This window comes from Carassius auratus, chromosome 29 (genome assembly GCF_003368295.1).
Source record: "Carassius auratus strain Wakin chromosome 29, ASM336829v1, whole genome shotgun sequence".
In the NCBI taxonomy this organism is placed as follows: Eukaryota; Metazoa; Chordata; class Actinopteri; order Cypriniformes; family Cyprinidae; genus Carassius; species Carassius auratus.
Window position 1 is genome coordinate 23,354,453 of NC_039271.1, and position 17,842 is coordinate 23,372,294.

Genomic DNA, 17,842 nt, shown 5'->3' on the forward strand with positions numbered 1-17,842 from the left:
GTCGTTTTTTTGCATTAGTATTTATTTAGATCAATTTTCTTTCCTTTGCATGCACAACATGGAGTGATGCATGCAGATGTACACTGTTTAGACTAGGTTTGTGTTTAAGAGCCACCAGTAATTTTTTCACATAATGTATTTGCTGTTAATATATACACAAGTGTAAATGTTGACATCATCATAAGTCATCATAAAGGATTGTAGTCTGCCAGGTATAACATGAGGTTACAGGGACAGTTCATTTTTACAGTTCGTTTTATTCCAGCTATTACACCTGTGACCTGTTACACAAAGCACATTTAAAATACTCTGAGTTTCAGAGAAGATTCAGAGTTGACCAAAACAAATCTGACCTGCTTTAGATCAGGTTCAGCAGGCTCACAATGCTTGCTATAAACATATTTTCTATCCCCTTACCCTGACCCTAGCCCCTCAGAAGAAACTACTGCCATTTTTAGCTTTTCCAAAAACTTCTGATTTCTGATTTGTTTTTTTTTCCTCTTGGGTACCAAAAAAAAAGGTGTCCGACAAGGATTCCGAATGTTTCCATCTTTGTGGGGATTTTGTTCTCATAATGTAGGGAATTACAGGACCAACTGACAACACACACATACAACAAAGACTACAACAAAGATGGCGGCGCATCCACATGCACCGGCTTCTCTCTGTCCCGACAGAACAGTGTTTTCGTGTTTTTTGTCTTGTGAGTTGCAGTGTTTTTGTATGCTGTCGTCGCGTCTACCTGTCTATAAGCGCAAGTACAATCGCAAGTTTCTGTTCGATGTCAGCAGAACCGCATTTTTACAGTTAAACTCCACGCATGCGGAACAGTTACGGGATCTCGGTCTTCTGCGGAGGCCTTCACCATCACCGACCCCCACTACTGCATCTCGCCCACAGCGGAGGCGCCACAAGCGGCGTGAGAGGAACCAGAAGAGGGGTAGGGCGGAGGTATCCGGGCTATCCCCACCATCGTACTGGCTAACATACGCTCGTTGGACAATAAACTGGACTACATCTGATTACTACGCTCAACTCAGAGGACTGTAAGAGACTGTTGTGTTTTTGTGTTCATGGAAACATGGCTCAGCAACAGCGTTCCAGACTGCGCTATTCAGCTCGACCAGCTGACATGCTATCAAGCGGACAGAGCTCTCGTCGCGGGAGGAAAAACCGTGGCGGCGGGCTTTGTGTCATCAATGACACGTGGTGCCGTGATACTGTTGTGATCTGCAAACACTGCTCAACCCTGGTGGAGTTATGATTATTAAGTGCCGGCTGTTGTATCTGCCTGAGGGAATATACTGCTATACTGCTCATTTCGGTGTACATTCCCCTGTTCAACATCATCAGCAACAGGAACGACGCACTAAATGAACTGTACCAGCACATCAGTGAGCAGCAGACAGCACACCCCCATGCTTTTCTCATCATAGCTGGGGATTTCAACCATGCTGACCTAAAGAGTGTGTTTCCAAAAATACACCAACACATTAACTTTCCAACACGAGGTAATAACATTTTGGACTTTGTTTACACCACACAGAGAGGAGCTTACAAAGCCCTCCCCCTCCCCCACCTCGGAGCCTCAGACCACATCACTGTACTGCTAATGCCTTCATACAGACCGCTCATTAAAGTCGCCAAACCAGTTCAAAAACAGATTAAAGTGTGGACAGAAGGATCATCAGAGGTTCTTCAAGACTGCTTCAACACAACTGACTGGGACATGTTTAAACAGGCTGCCACATACAATAACACCACTGACCTCCAGGAGTACTCAGAGAATGTGACTGCCTACATCAACAAGGGTATTGATGATGTAATGGTCACAAAAACCATCACTGTCCGGGCCAACCAGAAGCCGTGGATGAGAGGGGAGGTCTACAGACTCCTGAAGTCACGGAACGCTGCCTTCAGAGCTGGAGATGAGGTGGGCCTGAGAACAGCTAGGTCAACATTGGTCTGCTCACTACCTCATTCAGCATGGAACTGACAACATTCCACTACCTCATCAGTCAGTTAAATAAAATAACTGCTCTTGAGCCCTTTGTCACTTGTCACTTTAATTACACTTAATAAGATATTTTTAATAAGGGATTTTTTTGCACTGAAAATCTTTTATCTGCACTGTTGTTCCCTTCATTGATTTGCACTATATCTGTCATTTGCCTTGCGCTGCTTTAACTTTATTTTAAATTGTATTATATGCCTTTTTTTTTACATTCCCTTACTGTATAGTTGTATCTACATTTTATGTTTGATCTAGATTTTTTTAGGCTTTAATGTTAAAGTTATCTGTATGCACCGGGGACTGAGAGTAACGCAATTTCGATTCTCTGTATGTATGTACTGTACATGTGGAAATTGACAATAAAGCAGACTTGAACTTGAACAAACAATTGGGTTTCCATGTTTTATGGGTTCATTCCATAGGTGTAAGGATCTTTATACTGTACAGAAGGTATTTTTTTATCATTTACCCTAACCCTACATCTAAACCTACCCTTCACACAAGTTCTTGAATACACCTTGCAGTTCAACCTGGACAAATCGTCAGTGATTCTCCCGGGGTCATAGGCTGTTTCTGGTCTTACATCAGACACCCTCACCCAGGTGATCCAGCCGGGGGTGATTAGACCACGACTTGTGTCCAGGTAGCGCCCTTTGCCACGCGTCCCCCCTCCTTAACCAGAGCCACCGTGTAGCCTTCTCAGCAGCTCCTAAGATGTTCTTGATGGCTCTTTGCCTATGCAGTCCGCAAATTCCTAAGAGTCCCAGGACCCGATGTAGAGACTGGCCTGCGAAGCTCCTACAGTCCACTTCGACAGGCTCACAGCGGGCCTTCCACCCATTCCTCCGACATTCAGCTACCAGATCAGCGTACTTGGCCCTCTTTCTTTCCTGGGCTTCCTCCATACTATCTTCCCAGGAGACCGTAAGTTCAAGTAACACCACCTGTTTACTCGCTGGGGACATCAAGACCATGTCTGGTTGGAGTGATGTGACTGCAATGGTGTTTGGGAACCTCAGTTGCCTCCCCAGATCCACAAGGAGGTGTCAGTCTCTTGCTGTTGCAAGCAAGTCCCCTTGGGTCCTTCTAGGGGGTTGCGGCTTCTCGCCTGCTCGAACAAAGGCATTTACAGATCTTCTTGGTTAGAAGATGCTGTTTGCTGATGTTAATGCCAGTGCAGATGGTGTCTGCTACTGCCTTCAGGATCTGCTCATGGCGTCAACGATACCGTCCATCTCCTAATGCTTTTGAGCAGTAGCTGAGGATATACTCTAATGATCCTCTTTTCTTGCAGAGTTGGCAAGCAGGTGAATCTACCAGGCCCCAGGTGAACAGGTTGGCAGGACTAGGGAGGACATCATACAATGATTGGACCAAGATCTTAAAATGGTGTGGTTCCGCCTTCCAGAGTTCTGCCCAAGTGATCTTGCGGCCAGCTGTTTTCTCCCACCTTGTCCAGGCCCCCTGCTTGGACATGCCCACCACTCTGCTGAAGCGAGCTTCCTCCACCTCGGCTCGTACCTCCTCCTGGATAAGCTTCCGCTTCTCCTTCCCTCTGTCCTTGATGTAGCACGTTTTGGGATTGCTACCAAAGCCCGCCCATCCAGTAGCCACCATACCCACCAGGGTGCTATGCCGCAGCCCTGCCTCTGCCCGTTCCACTGCCTCCTGGGCGCGACAATTCCTTCCTGTTCTGACCTCTACCCCTGCTGAGGAGACCTTGGTGTCAACTGAGTCTCGATAGAGCAGGACTTCTCTGGCTCATGTGACCTTAAACTCCTCTGTCAGACTACTAAAGGGAAGCTGTAGCTTGGTGTTATGGCCAAAGAAAGCAATGCTACTTAGGCTCTGTAGCAAGCCCAGCCACCTGCGCAGAAATCTGCCGACCTTCCGCTCGAAGCCCTCCACGGTGGTAATTGGGACTTCGTAGATCAGCAGTGGCCAGAGGAAACGAGGAAGGATGCCATGCTGATAAATCCAGGTCTTGAACCTACCAGGAAGTCCTGACTTATCCACTGCCGAGAGTCATGTGTCGAGTTCATCACTGGTACCCTGCCATACAGCGGTGTCCTTCAGGTTGTGAGTGAAGAGCTTTCCCAGACTCTTCAATGGCTTTTCCGACATTGATGGAATTCTGGTATCTCCCAACATAAAGCAGAACTGATCAGCTACTATTCCTTTCCACAGGACCAGGGATCTGGATTTAACTGGCTTAAAGCTCATTCTTGCCCATGTGATGATCCGTTCGAAGCCTTGTAGAAGCCACCTGCATCCGGGCACTGTTTTTGTGGTGACTACAGCCATTTTTGAATTTCAGAAAATAATGTTTAGTTTGTTTTTTAGACTCCTTAAGTTTATGGGGACACAGGAAGCATAAACCTCATAAGCCATATTGGTATTACGGTGTAATACCATGTCATTATACACATTTGTGTTCTCCATAAACCATTGTAACACCTCATTTCTGCTGTTACTCTGAGGGGTTCAACAGATTTTTAACATGTACTGATAAAATACTCTTCACAACACAAATGATCTTTGTATCTTAATTTATTCTTCCCATCAGTGTATATGTACATACAGGTACAAAAACCAACAAATAAACCAAAGTCAATTTAAACACCCTTCGTCTCCTAACTCAATCAACATTATGAAATAAACGTATCATTCCATGAAGAGTTGAAGCAAGAGAATTGATGAGTGATAGTCCACAAAGTTATTTGATTGCGATGCAATGTTTTCCTATATACCATAGTGTCATTGGCGTTCGGGGTGTTGCTGTCCTGTGTGCATCCATTCAATTACACCCAAAGAAAGCAATCATTTGTGGGACAGACAAGTGTAGACAGACTAAATAAAGTCCTTTCTAAAAAGAAAGCAGATGGCTGACATCAGTAACTACATTGTACAGATGATGTAAGATTAATAAACCAAACCATACTCATAGCTGAGCGGAAACTCAAAGAGTTCTCAACCAAGTACTTTCACAGAGGAAGCCGGTAGCATGAGTTCAACCAAATGGTTTCCCTCTACCAAATGAACTGACTTACTCTATGGTGAACAAGCTTATTTATCCGGTCACCTCCAGGCAATAGCACCCTCAAGCTGCTCCTAGAGGTACTACATGTAACCCAAATACATTACCTATGCAAACCACCAAGAAAAATGGAGAGAAACACCCAGTAGTCTAATGAGAAACAAAGTAACATTTTTGTCCGTTATACCATACACACATATATATATATATATATATATATATATATATATATATATATATATATATATAAAATGTATAACTTGCGAAAAAATGCATGAAAATATAACAGTTTATTTGTGTGTTTACAATCTCAATTCTGCTGGTGCTCCCCAAAAAATCTACTATTTTACATTTAAGCTCTGGGAAAATTTACATTTTGCTCAGGCAAACACTAATGACATTTACTTCAGAAAGTTTAATAATTTCATATGTGGTTTGAAATTAGGCATATTTTTCAGTTAATTTTAGTTATTAAGTAAGTTTTTAGTTTAGAAAAATTGGGAATGTGAAACTGGGAAGGTGTTTTTCCTTATTTACTTGAACAGGGATGCTTAAGTAGAAGGTGGGAGCATGTCACATCTTAAAGACGAACAAATCTCATTTTGGATACAAATAAAGCAAGACATGCCAGTGGCTAAGGGGTCATTTACATGACAGCGTTTTCAGACAAAAATGGGAAACTTTTTATGTGTTTTTCCTGTTCATTTACACGACAACGACGTTTTGGTGACTAACAATGCATATTTTTGAAAAGGAGTTTCAAAGTGTACGTTTTTTAAAACACTACCGTTGTCATTTCTGTGTAAACACCCAAAATGGGAATCTTCAAAAATGGAGATGTTATGCTTGTGCGTCGTACGTGTTATGTATATAGATGTGCAGTAGGCCTACATGTCAATTTTAAAAGCAAGCGTGAACAAAGATACACAACAGTGGCGGATGATATGGTACTGTTGTTGCTGCTCAAGCGTTTGCTAACGCTTATTTAGTAAAGTGTGGAATTCTTAAACGATATTACAACCAACAGTGGAGATGCCTCATATATAACATATAATCATCACTTCCTTACAGGTATTGTTTAATAACAAGGTTGACAGCGCCAACTACTGTGCGCCTGGCATACTTAATACAGCATTTTTGGCTGTTTTAGCTTTGAAAATGTTGTCTTGTATACGTGAAACTTTTTAAAAACACAAGGGAAAAACTTTTCCCTTTTTTTTTTGACTACATTGTCATGTAAACGTATCCTATGTCACAGTATTGATCATAATCAAGTACAGGTTTTATGTGCTACATTAAGAATTGAAGTAAAGAATTAAGGCTAAGAATTAAGGTAAAAACAATTATAAAAATAAAAAAGCATTTAATTCAAACACAACTGCTGTCATCTTGTCCCTCTATCTGGTATTGACTTCACATTAATGGTAGGCCTATGGTAATATTTTGAAGTGTTCACAGTCACACTACTGATAAGAGGTAAATTCACATAATCAGAATTGTTGATGTCTTTTTCAGTATCACTAGAAAAAAGAGAAAAAGAGCAGCATCTCCAGAGCCCAGCTGTTTGTCTTTGAAGAGTGACAGATCAATAAATCAGCCTCCAAATCTAAATAAAGGATCAGTGACTTTTAAACACAGGTGAGACAATAACCACTACTGCAGACAAGAATTATTATTTTAAACTAGATTTTTTTATTTACTGTACCCCCATCATATTTCAAACCACTATGAGGTTGGAATTTAAGTAAAAGGGGAGTATATAAAGTTTTGATTTGGGGTATAAGTCCCAAATGAACTCAGAATTCATAGTAAACACAAAGACATTCTCAACAGAGTGCTGAATCCAAGACTCACCATGCTTAGAAGCTAAGGTCACTAAGAACCATGCCATAAACACATTTTTTTTTTTTTATTAAACCAGTTAAATGCAAACTCTGCCCCACTGCTGATTTGACTAGTCAACAAAATCACACCAAGAAAAGTTAAAATGTTAAAATAATTGATGGTTACGATCGCTACAAACAGTAATGTAATTGTCACAAATCTGTGTTGAAGTTACGGACAAAATGGTTCATACTGGCCATCCCAGATATCAAGAAGTTTTGGGAAAAAAGCAAATGATTTCTGTCAAATCTGGCCTAGATATGGGATGGCTGAACACATGTGGGCCAAATATTCACTATATACATATTTTGCCATTGCTTTAGAATTGGAGGGAATCTTCTTTTGAATCACATATGTGAATAGGTATATGGTCCAGATGAGATCACACAAATGAGAACCATACTGGAAGTAGCTTATTTATGGTACACCAGAAAGGCTACTTGTCTGGCCGAAACACTGGTAACAAATAAACAGTGTATAAGGGATTGTGCAATTATATTTCTTCTTCATTTAAACGCTTGGTTTTTACACATGAAACCTGCTATAATCATGTGTTAGGTTCATGACAGTGCACATCTCAGCCTATTCTATAATTCTTATTGGATGCTTTCTTTGCTTTAGCATATCCCTTGAATTCCTATTTTAACATTGAATTAGCATATCCCTTGAATTCCTAACGTTTAATCATACATCCACCTAGTGGAGAATCTTCTTTATTTCTAAAAAGTTCAGTATTGTTAATATTGATGCTAAAAAAAGAAAGAAAAAAAAGACTAATCAAACTTAAATACATAAGACCTTTAAACAAAATATTCTTAGAGCCATAATATTTGCATGTACATGTTTACATGTTTCCTATATATAAAAATATGAACAATTTACACATCTAAATGCTATTAATATTTTAACATAAATGAATGTTTGCTCCTTTTGCAATAGTTGTGTATGGGTCCCTATTGTGGAAAGATAGATCTCATACAGTCACTGTTGGAAAGGGGTCAATTATGCATAAGATGCTCAAACTAGGGCTGAAATGATTCGTCAACATTATCAACAACTAGTTGTTTGATCTCATTTTACCTAATGCAGTGTTTCCCAATTGGGGAATATTTAAATATTTCTAATTTCTAATCTAATTATTAATAATTGCTTATATATTCAAAAAAATCATATATTATATAATATTAATTTCTGATGTCACCAACAATTAGAGATGGACCAAAATTTCGGCTGCCGAAAATTAGTTTACTGCTCAGATTTTACGTTTGACGCTATGCTTATATGTCACGCTGTCTAGTCTCTGTTTCCCTGGGTGTCCACTAGTGGGCTCACTTCCCCTTAGGCACTTCAAATTAGGCACTAGAATTCCTCTAGTCTGTTCCTGTCTTCAGAGTAATTGCACTCCAGTTAATTGCACCAGGTGCAGGCAATCTATTGTCAATAGCCTCCTTATAAATACCAGTCTGTCCCTGTTGTTTGTATGGAGTCCTTACCCTTTGTGTTACCAGCCTCTCGTATTCTGAGTTCCCTCTATCTTCTCGTCCTCCGAGTTCCCGTTCCTTTTCCATACCTCTTCCCTCTTTTGTTTTGTTTATTTTTTGGACTGTCTGTTTTGGCTTTTGACCTCTGCTTGTTTTACCACGATTTGGATTACCCCTGAATGGTTAATAAACATCTGCGATTGAATCTCACGTTCTCCCTGTGTTTCACTGATCGCAAATCATCACATTATAATGTTCATTAAAGCCCTGCATGGGCCTCAGATTTAGGCCCTAGCCCGGCCCGTGTCCAACAACTTATAAGAATTATCGGATGAAGCACGTTTTTCCCCACATCTGCCAAAACAGCTTATACTACTGTTTGAGCTATTTAAATAGTTCAGTTTTGTAGTTATTGCCAGTAATTATCTTTTGTTTATTTTTTATTAAGTTAATTTAGAAAAGCCTTTGAAGCTATTTTTGTTAATTAAATATAAGTTTTTGTTTTTTAAAGTAATGACTAAGCAGCCAGTGGCAGAGAGTTAGCCTATATTTCATTAATTTAGCCTTTCAAATCATCACGACTTGCCTAAAATAAAATCTGTACATATAAAACAATTCAATCATATTGTCACAGACACGCCAGGCTACAACACCACCCAATCACAGCGCACTCCCTCATCGGAATACTGATCACGCACACCTGCTGCTCATCTCGTCTCATTTGCACATAGGACTCTCCTACCTGCTGACTTCAAGGACTCAAAGTGTTGTACTTACCTGTCTCCAAGTTCCCTCCTGTCTCTACCGTGAGTGTGTGTCTCCCTTGTCCTCATTTCCATTTCCACTATCGCCTTTCGTATCACAACTCAGCTCTACACCTAGGACAGTATCACTTCCCGGTCTCCTTTCAGCCATTCATCTTTCATCTGCTTGTGTAAATAAAACCATTACCTGCCATCTCCTGTCTCCGACCTATCTGTGCTGTAACAGAAGACCGGACCAAGACCATCTTACACAAGCATGAGCCAACCAGACCCCTTCCAGGACCTCGTCGACACCTTACAATGAACTCTCAACATGACTCCATCACCTTCACTACCAGCGGACACTTCCGGTAACAACTTCACCACTTCTTCTCCGGCAGTACATACCAGTCCCATGGCCAAACCAGCGCCCTTCTTGTGTGGGATTCGTTGATGGGTGAGAAATTATATAATTTAAAACAAGGCAAGATATCTGTTAATGATTATGCTCTGAAGTTCAGGACTCTCGCTGCCGTAAGTGGGTGGAATGAACAAGCCCTCATCACCACCTATCTTCAGGGTTTGGATCCACAAGTGCGGTTGCATCTCGCTGCATATGAGGATACCAGTGGGCTTGAATGCTTCATCCAGCTCTCCATCCGCTTCGCCAATCGTATGCAGTCATGTCTCGAGGAGCACCAGGGCAGCTTCAACACAACTTCGCCCTCTGCCAACCAGAATCCGTCAGCACTCCAGAACCATCCTCCAAACCCATGCAACTTGACACAGCTCGATTATCAGTGACTGAATGGCAGGGGCGGCTGACCAAGTATCTGTGCTTGTACTGTGGATCTCCAAGGCATATTCTCTCCGCATGCCCCATCCGTCCTCCTCATCCCATGGTGAGTGCTATTATTCCTTCCACAAATCAAATGAAGCCACTCACCACTATTGTAACACGCTGAATGAGATGAGACGCTGAAACGCGTGTTTGAACAGGTCAGGACCATTGACGCTCAGTCTCTGCATCCTGGACAGCCGCTTACCTGTCCATATTTTGCAATAATTAAAGATAGGTTGTATCGAGTGGCCCAAGACACTCAGTCAAAAGAAAATACAACCCAGTTATTAGTTCCTAGGAGCCGGGAAATGCTTTTTCAGGTGGCTCATTCTAATCCAATGGCTGGTCATTTAGGACAAGGAACGACACTAAATCGCCTCATGACCCCTTTTTTTTGGCCGGACATTGACGAGAATGTGCGCAGGTGGTGCGCGGCTTGTCGTGAATGTCAGTTGGTAAACCCACTGGCCACCCCGAATGCGCCTTTGTGCCCCCTCCCATTAATGCAGGTCCCCTTCGAGAGAATTGGCATGGACTACATCGGGCCATTAGAGTGATCAGCACAAAGACATCGTTCTGCATCAGTCATTGTGGATTATGCAACACGATATCCAGAAGCAGTGCCTCTTTGCAACATTTCCGCTAAGAGTGTTGCTGACGCACTGTTTTCTTTAATCTCCCGAGTGGGGATTCCTAAGGAAATCCTCACTGATCAGGGCACGGCGTTTATGATACGGACATTACGAAAACTTTACAAATTAATGGGCATTAAATAGATTCGAACCAGCGTCTTTCACCCACAAACGGACGGGCTGGTCCGAGTTGTCTTCGAGTTGCTCTATGGTCACCAGCCCAGGGGGGTGCTGGAGGTCTCATAAGAGAGACTTGGGAGGAAGGACCTTCTCAATCTAAAAATGAAATTCAGTTTGTGATGGACCTGAGAACAAAACTCCACACTTTGGGGAGGCTCTCTATGGAGAATTTGTTACAGTCCCAGAACAAACAGAGCTGGCTGTATAACAGGGAAACCAATTTGTGTTAATTTGCACCAAGAGATAAAGTGCTTGTATTACTCCCAACGTCAAGTTCCAAATTACTTGCGAAGTGGCAAGGACCGTTTGCGGTTGCTGGATCTGCTGGATTGTCAATCCCCTGAACCACTTTCCACCACTAGGGCAGCGGGGAGACCCGGGCCAGCCTGCACACATACACACACACATACATATACAATTGCATAATAAATGAAAAGAAAATAGAATACAAAAAGATTAGAAAGGTAGTTAGATTTTTTAAAGAATAGAATTAGAATAGTGAGTGTTAAAGTTAGAGGGTCAAATAAAGATGGAAGAGATGTGTTTTAAGCCGATTCTTAAAGATGGCTAAGGACTCAGCTGCTCGGATTGAGTTGGGGAGTTCATTCCACCAGAAGGGAACATTTAATTTAAAAGTCCGTAAAAGTGACTTTGTGGTTCTTTGGGATGGCACAATCAGAGGGCACATAAGTCTGAAGTAACGAATTTAGGTAAATGGGTGCAGAGCCAGTGGTAGTTTTGTAGGCAAACATCAATGCCTTCAATTTTATGCGAGCAGCTATTGGAAGCCAGTGCAAATTGATAAACAGAGGTGTGTATTCTTTTTGGCTCAATAAAAATTTATCTTCCTGCGTTCTGAATTAATTGTAAAGGTTTGATAGAATTGGCTGGAAGACCTCCCAAGAGGGCATTGCAATAGTCCAGCCCGGACAGAACACGAGCTTGTTGTACAGCATGTTCCGAAAGAAAGGGCTTGATCTTCTTGATGTTGAATAAAGCAAATCTGCAGGATCGGACAGTTTTAGCAATGTGGTCTGAGAAAGTCAGCTGATCATCAATCATAACTCCAAGGCTTCTAGCTGTTTTTGAAGGAGTTATGGTTGATGTGCCTAACTTGATGGTGAAATTGTGATGGAACGATGGGTTTGTTGGAATCACAAGCAGTTCTGTCTTGGCAAGGTTGAGTTGAAGGTGATGGTCCATCATCCAGGAAGAAATGTCAGTTAGACAATCTGAGATGCGAATAGCTACCGTCGGATCATCAGGATGGAATGAGAGGTAGAGTTGAGTGTCATCAGCATAGCAGTGGTATGAAAAGCCATGTTTCTGAATGACAGAACCTAATGGTGCCATGTAGACAGAGAAGAGAAGTGGTCCAAGAACTGAGCCCTGAGGCACCCCAGTAGTTAGATGCTGAGACTTGGACACCTCACCTCTCCAAGATACTTTGAAGGACCTATCTGATAGGTAAGACTCAAACCATTGAAGTGTTGTTCCTGAGATGCCTTTTGCCAGTAGCGTTGATAGGAGGATATGGTGGTTAACCGTTCCAAAAGCAGCGGACAGATCAAGCAGGATAAGTACTGAAGATTTGGATTCTGCTCTTGCCAGTCTTAGAGCTTCAACAACTGAGAGCAAGGCCGTCTCAGTTGAATGTCGACTTCTGAAGCCTTATTGGTTGCTGTCAAGGAGATTGTTGTCCGGAGAAATGTAGAGACTTGTTTGAACACAGCTCGTTCAAGTGTTTTTTTGCAATAAAAGGAAGAAGGGAAACTGGTCTGTAGTTCTCTAAAAGAGATGGGTTGAGGTTGGGTTTCTTAAGTAGTGTAGTTATACGTGCCTGTCTAAATGATGAGGGGAAAACACCAGTGTGGAGGGAAGTGTTGATGATGTGAGTGAGTGCAGGTACAACTTCAGGAGAAATGGCTTGAAGGAGATGAGATGGAATTGGATCAAGCGGGCAAGTCGTAGGGTGATTAGAAAGGATGAGTTTTGACACTTCTGCCTCAGAGAGTGAAGAGAAGGATGTAAATGAGTGTAAGTTTGCTGGTGATATGAGCTTGACTGATTGTGGGGTGGAAAATTGTGCACTAATGTGTTTAATTTTATTAATGAAAAACGTTGCAAAGTCGTCAGCTATTAGAGATGAAGCAGGAGGAGGAGGAGGAGGACAAAGAAGTGAGGAAAATGTTTTAAAAAGCATGCAAGAGTTAGATGAATTGTTAATTTTGTTATGGTAGTATGTCCTTTTAGCAGAGGAGACATTAGCAGAGAAAGAAGATAGGAGTGACTGATACACAATAAGATCAGTAGTATTTTTGGACTTGCGCCACACCCTTTCAGAAGCTCTAAGCTTAGAACGGTGTTCGCGTAGAACATCAGATAACCAAGGGGCAGAAGGGGTGTTACGGGCTGGCCTGGAAGATAAGGGGCAAACAGTGTCTAAACAAGATGTAAGAGTGGAGCAGAAAGTATCAGTAGCACTGTTAGCTTCCAAAGATGCAAACAGTTTAGGGGAAGGAAGTGAAGATGAAACCATTGCAGATAGCCGGGAGGGTGGTAAGTGTGCGTAGGTTATGTCGAAAGATGACATGTGGAGGAGTAAGTGATGTTTTATGTAAAGCACTTTGAATTACCATTGTGTACGAAATGTGCTATAATAATAAACTTGCCTTGCCTTGCCTTAACCATCAAAGAACTCCAACGATTCCTTGGTTTCTCTAACTTCTATCACCGTTTCATCCAAAATTACAGTGCCATTACCAGTCCTCTTACTAGCCTCCTCCAGAATAAGCCCAAGTCTCTTTCCTGGACCCCTGCAGCCACTGAAGCTTTCAACAACCTGAAAGAAGCTTTCACTAATGCTCTACTCCTGGTTCATCCAGACCCCGACAAGCCCTTCACCGTGGAAGCCGATGCATCCACCACAGGATTTGGAGCGGTATTTTCCCAGCAGCAGGGGAATCCCAGCCAACTCCACCCATGTGCTGCCTTCTCCCGTAAGCTCAACCCAGTGGAGGCCAACTATGACATCGGCAACCACAAACTTCTGGCCATCAAGCTAGCGCTCGAGGAGTGGAGGCATTTGTTGGAGGGAGCAAGACATCCATTTCTAGTACTTACCGACCATAAAAACTTGGAGTATCTACGGATGGCCAAGAGACTCAACCCCCGACAAGCCCAGTGGGCGTTGTTCTTTACCTGTTTCAACTTCACAATCTCCTGTCATCCCGGATCCAGGAATTTGAAGGCAGATGCCTTGTCCTGTTGCTACTCACCCGAGGAAAGCCCTGAAGAACCTGACGCAATACTTCCCGAAAAGCCCATTGTCAGCCTGATCTCCTGGTCCCCAGAAACCGTAGCCTCCTCTGATACTTCCAAAAAGTCTGATACTTCCAAAAGTCGCTCACTGCTCCTCAGAAAGTCCCTGCTGCCGAGGTAGTACTTTTTCAAAGTTCCGGAACTTTTGGGGGCGGGACTTGGGTGCTAAACATCCTGATTGGTTGAGTTCATAGAGCATTGTGATTTCAGCCACCATTTATTCGAGCCATTTATACCAAATTAATCATTTTCAAAATATTACTGTTATTATGTCATGAAATGTAATTTTAAAAGTATTTCAGGCGAGACTGTAGTTGTTTAAAACTCAAATCTGTGGTTTATTCATAAAGACAGCGCCTATTTAAAAATGTGTTTAGCCGAGCTCTGAGACGTGAGCTCCATGTGATCAGATGGAGCTCATGCCTTATGTATCCACCGAGAGCAGCCTCTCCTCGGCTAGACCTTCTGTTATGTGCCACTGGCTATGATGTCTCCTTAGTGGTTAAACATAAAATATCATTTGTTTTGGGTAAATCTAACATGTAAACTTTGGACTATATTCAATTTATCTACATGTTAAAATGTGTCACAGTGTCTGGGTTGTGTTCCCTGGGCTTCCACTAGATGTCCTCCTTTCCCATGGTGTCTGTCACTTTATTAACTGTCTGTTCCCTTATTTGGTCACCTTCCTCCTTGTTTGGGTTAATTGATTATTTTCCACCTGTCTCCAGTTCCCTCATTACCTTCTGTGTATTTATACCCGGTCTGTCTGAGTATGTTTCATGGAGTCCTTGTCTTATGTTTAATGCTAATCCGTAGTCTTGCTCTTGCTGTGTGTTCTTGTCTGTTTTCATGTTTATTGGATACTCTGGTTTTGACCTTGCCTGTTTACCCCTTTGGATTACCCCTTAGTAAATATCATACCCGCACTTGGATCTCATATATATAAGATTAATATCTCTACTGATTATTCAGTGAACTAACTGAATAGTTAATTCATTGTTCTAATAAGCGTTAGATTAACCAATTATCAAAATAATAGTTTGTTGCTGCCCTAAAACAACAACAAAAAAACATTTTCAGACTAAAATAATTTTCAGTAAGCTTGTTCTAGCTGATCTGGAATAGTTTCTCTATGAAAATAGTCTGGGCCTATAATGTCTTGACTTGTTTTAAGAATAATATATCTTTACTCAAGATCTTGTTGCTCATGCTCTCATTCAGTCTTTTTCTTATTCTTCTATTTTTTGCTGTGTGGATAGAGGTGATAAGACTGAAGACCTGCAGAATGAATCTCACCAATCAGTAGATGGTGAACTACAGAGAGTCAAAAACCAACACAAAACCAGCATGAAGAACAAGTATGAGAGATTATGTGAGGGAGTCAAACTACAAGAGAATCAAACCTTTCTGAACACAATCTACACACAGCTCTACATCATAGAGGGAGAGAGTGAAGGAGTGAATGAAGAACATGAGATTTTACAGATGGACAAAAAAGCCAGAAATCAATCTTCACAAGACACTCCAATCTGCTACAATGACATCTTTAAAGCCTCACCTGGTCCAGGATATGAGGAAGAAGAGCAGATCAAGACTGTTCTTACTAAAGGCATTGCTGGAATTGGAAAAACGGTCTCTGTGCAGAAGTTCATTCTGGACTGGGCCGAGGGAAAAGCCAATCAGGATGTAGATTTCATGTTTGTGTTACCATTTCGAGAGTTGAACTTGATCCAAGATCATCAGTACAGTCTTCACAGACTTCTGCTTGACTTTCATCCTGAACTTCAAGATCTGGACTCCAAGATTTACAAGAAGTGTAAAGTTGTGTTCATCTTTGATGGTCTGGATGAAAGCAGAGTCATGATGTTTTCAGACACTCAGAAAGTTTCTGGTATTACTAAGATTTCATCAGTGGGTGTGTTGATGTCAAACCTGATGAAAGGAAAGCTACTTCCCTCTGCTCTCATCTGGATCACCTCCAGACCAGCAGCAGCCAATCAGATCCCCTCCGAGTACATCAACCGTCTGACTGAAATACAGGGATTCAATGACCCTCAGAAGGAGGAGTATTTTAGGAAGAGAATCAGTGATGAGCATCAAGCCAGCAGAATAATCTCACACATCAGGGGAGCAAGAAGCCTCCACATCATGTGCCACATCCCCGTCTTCTGCTGGATCTCAGCCACTGTGCTTCAAAACATCATAAAACACAAAGACAGTGCAGAAATCCCTAAAACTCTGACTGAAATGTACATCCACTTTCTACTCACTCAGATCAACATGGGGAATCAGAAGTATGAAGAGAGAAGTCCAGCGAAACTAGTGCAGTCCTACAGAGAAATTATTGTTAAACTTGCTGATCTGGCTTTCAAACAGCTGATGAAGGGCAATGTGTTGTTCTATGAGGAGGACCTGAGAGAGAGTGGCATAGACGTCACTGATGCCTCAGTGTATTCTGGGATTTGCACTGAAATCTTTAAAGAGGAATCTGTGTTTCATCAGAGGAAAATCTACTGTTTCATACATCTGAGCTTTCAGGAGTTTCTGGCTGCATTCTATGTGTTTTACTCCCATCTATTGAACAACATGGAGCCACTGAAGTTGTTTCTGAATGATAAACATAAGACAGACACATCTGGAAAAAGCACTTTGTTTGAGCTGCTAAAATCAGCAGTTAAAAAAACTCTTCAGAATAAAAATGGACACCTGGATCTTTTTCTGCGGTTCCTGCTGGGGATCTCACTGGGGTCCAATCAGAGACTCTTACAGGCCCTTTTGACATGCACAGAGAATAGCTCAAAAACAATCAAAAAAATTATAATTCAAATTAAACACAAAATCAAGGGAAATAATCGTCTCTCAGCTGAACAATCTATCAGTCTGTTCCTCTGTCTGCTGGAAGTTAAAGATCAGACTCTTTACAGAAAGATTCAGCATTTTGTGAAATCAGACAAACACTCTGAGAAGAAACTCACTCCTGCTCACTGTTCAGCAATCGCCTACATGCTTCAGATGTCAGAGGAGGTGCTGGATGAGTTTGATCTCATGAAATATAACACATCATCTGAGGGAAGACGGAGACTGTTACCAGCTGTGAGAAACTGCAGGAAAGCTCTGTGAGTATTCATCCCTGTCATCCAATTCGTTTATGTCATCACAAAAAAAAACAGGTTTGTTTTAACTAATTCATCTATCAAATCATGACTGTGTTTTTTCATAGAACAATATTTGAATAAAATAATCTGTTCCTCCAAAGTGCATTAAAGCAGAAAGTTTATAACAGTTGAAACCATACTGAACTGTAGACAGTAGAAGCACAGTTGTGTGGAAAGAATATTTCCAACCATCTCACATTCAGAATTAAGAATTCAAAGTTTAAACTGTTATTACACCAAACAAAGCATTAGTGGTAAAAAAAAAAAAAAAAAACTCCTACAAGAAAAAAATATATAAAGACTAGACTAGCAAAATAGGTAACAGTAGTGAAATAAAAGCTACAGACACCCTGTTGTTCACAAGAATTCTTGAAAAAATATGGATAATATAATAAACCACATGTGTGTGGTTGGTACTCGAAGAGTAGAAATCTGTTTGAAATGGATGGCAGGTATTTTGTGGGGTGCATGAGGGCCGCTCAAATGAGTCTGAAAGACTGCTCTTCTCTGGGCTTTGACGGTGAGTTTAATGGCAGCAGTAATGATGCCAT

General features: G+C 41.6%; 1 protein-coding gene across 1 annotated transcript in view; it reads left to right on the forward strand.

The window, feature by feature from the left end:
• The window catches only part of LOC113048440 (NACHT, LRR and PYD domains-containing protein 3-like), a 39,841-nt gene that overhangs the window by 1,897 nt on the left and 20,102 nt on the right, over positions 1–17,842 (forward strand). Inside the window, exons 4-5 of the mRNA XM_026210235.1 lie at positions 6,567–6,689; positions 15,396–17,252. Of these exons, the coding sequence (XP_026066020.1) occupies positions 6,567–6,689; positions 15,396–17,252 (1,980 nt within the window). The remainder of the gene's footprint in view (positions 1–6,566; positions 6,690–15,395; positions 17,253–17,842) is intronic.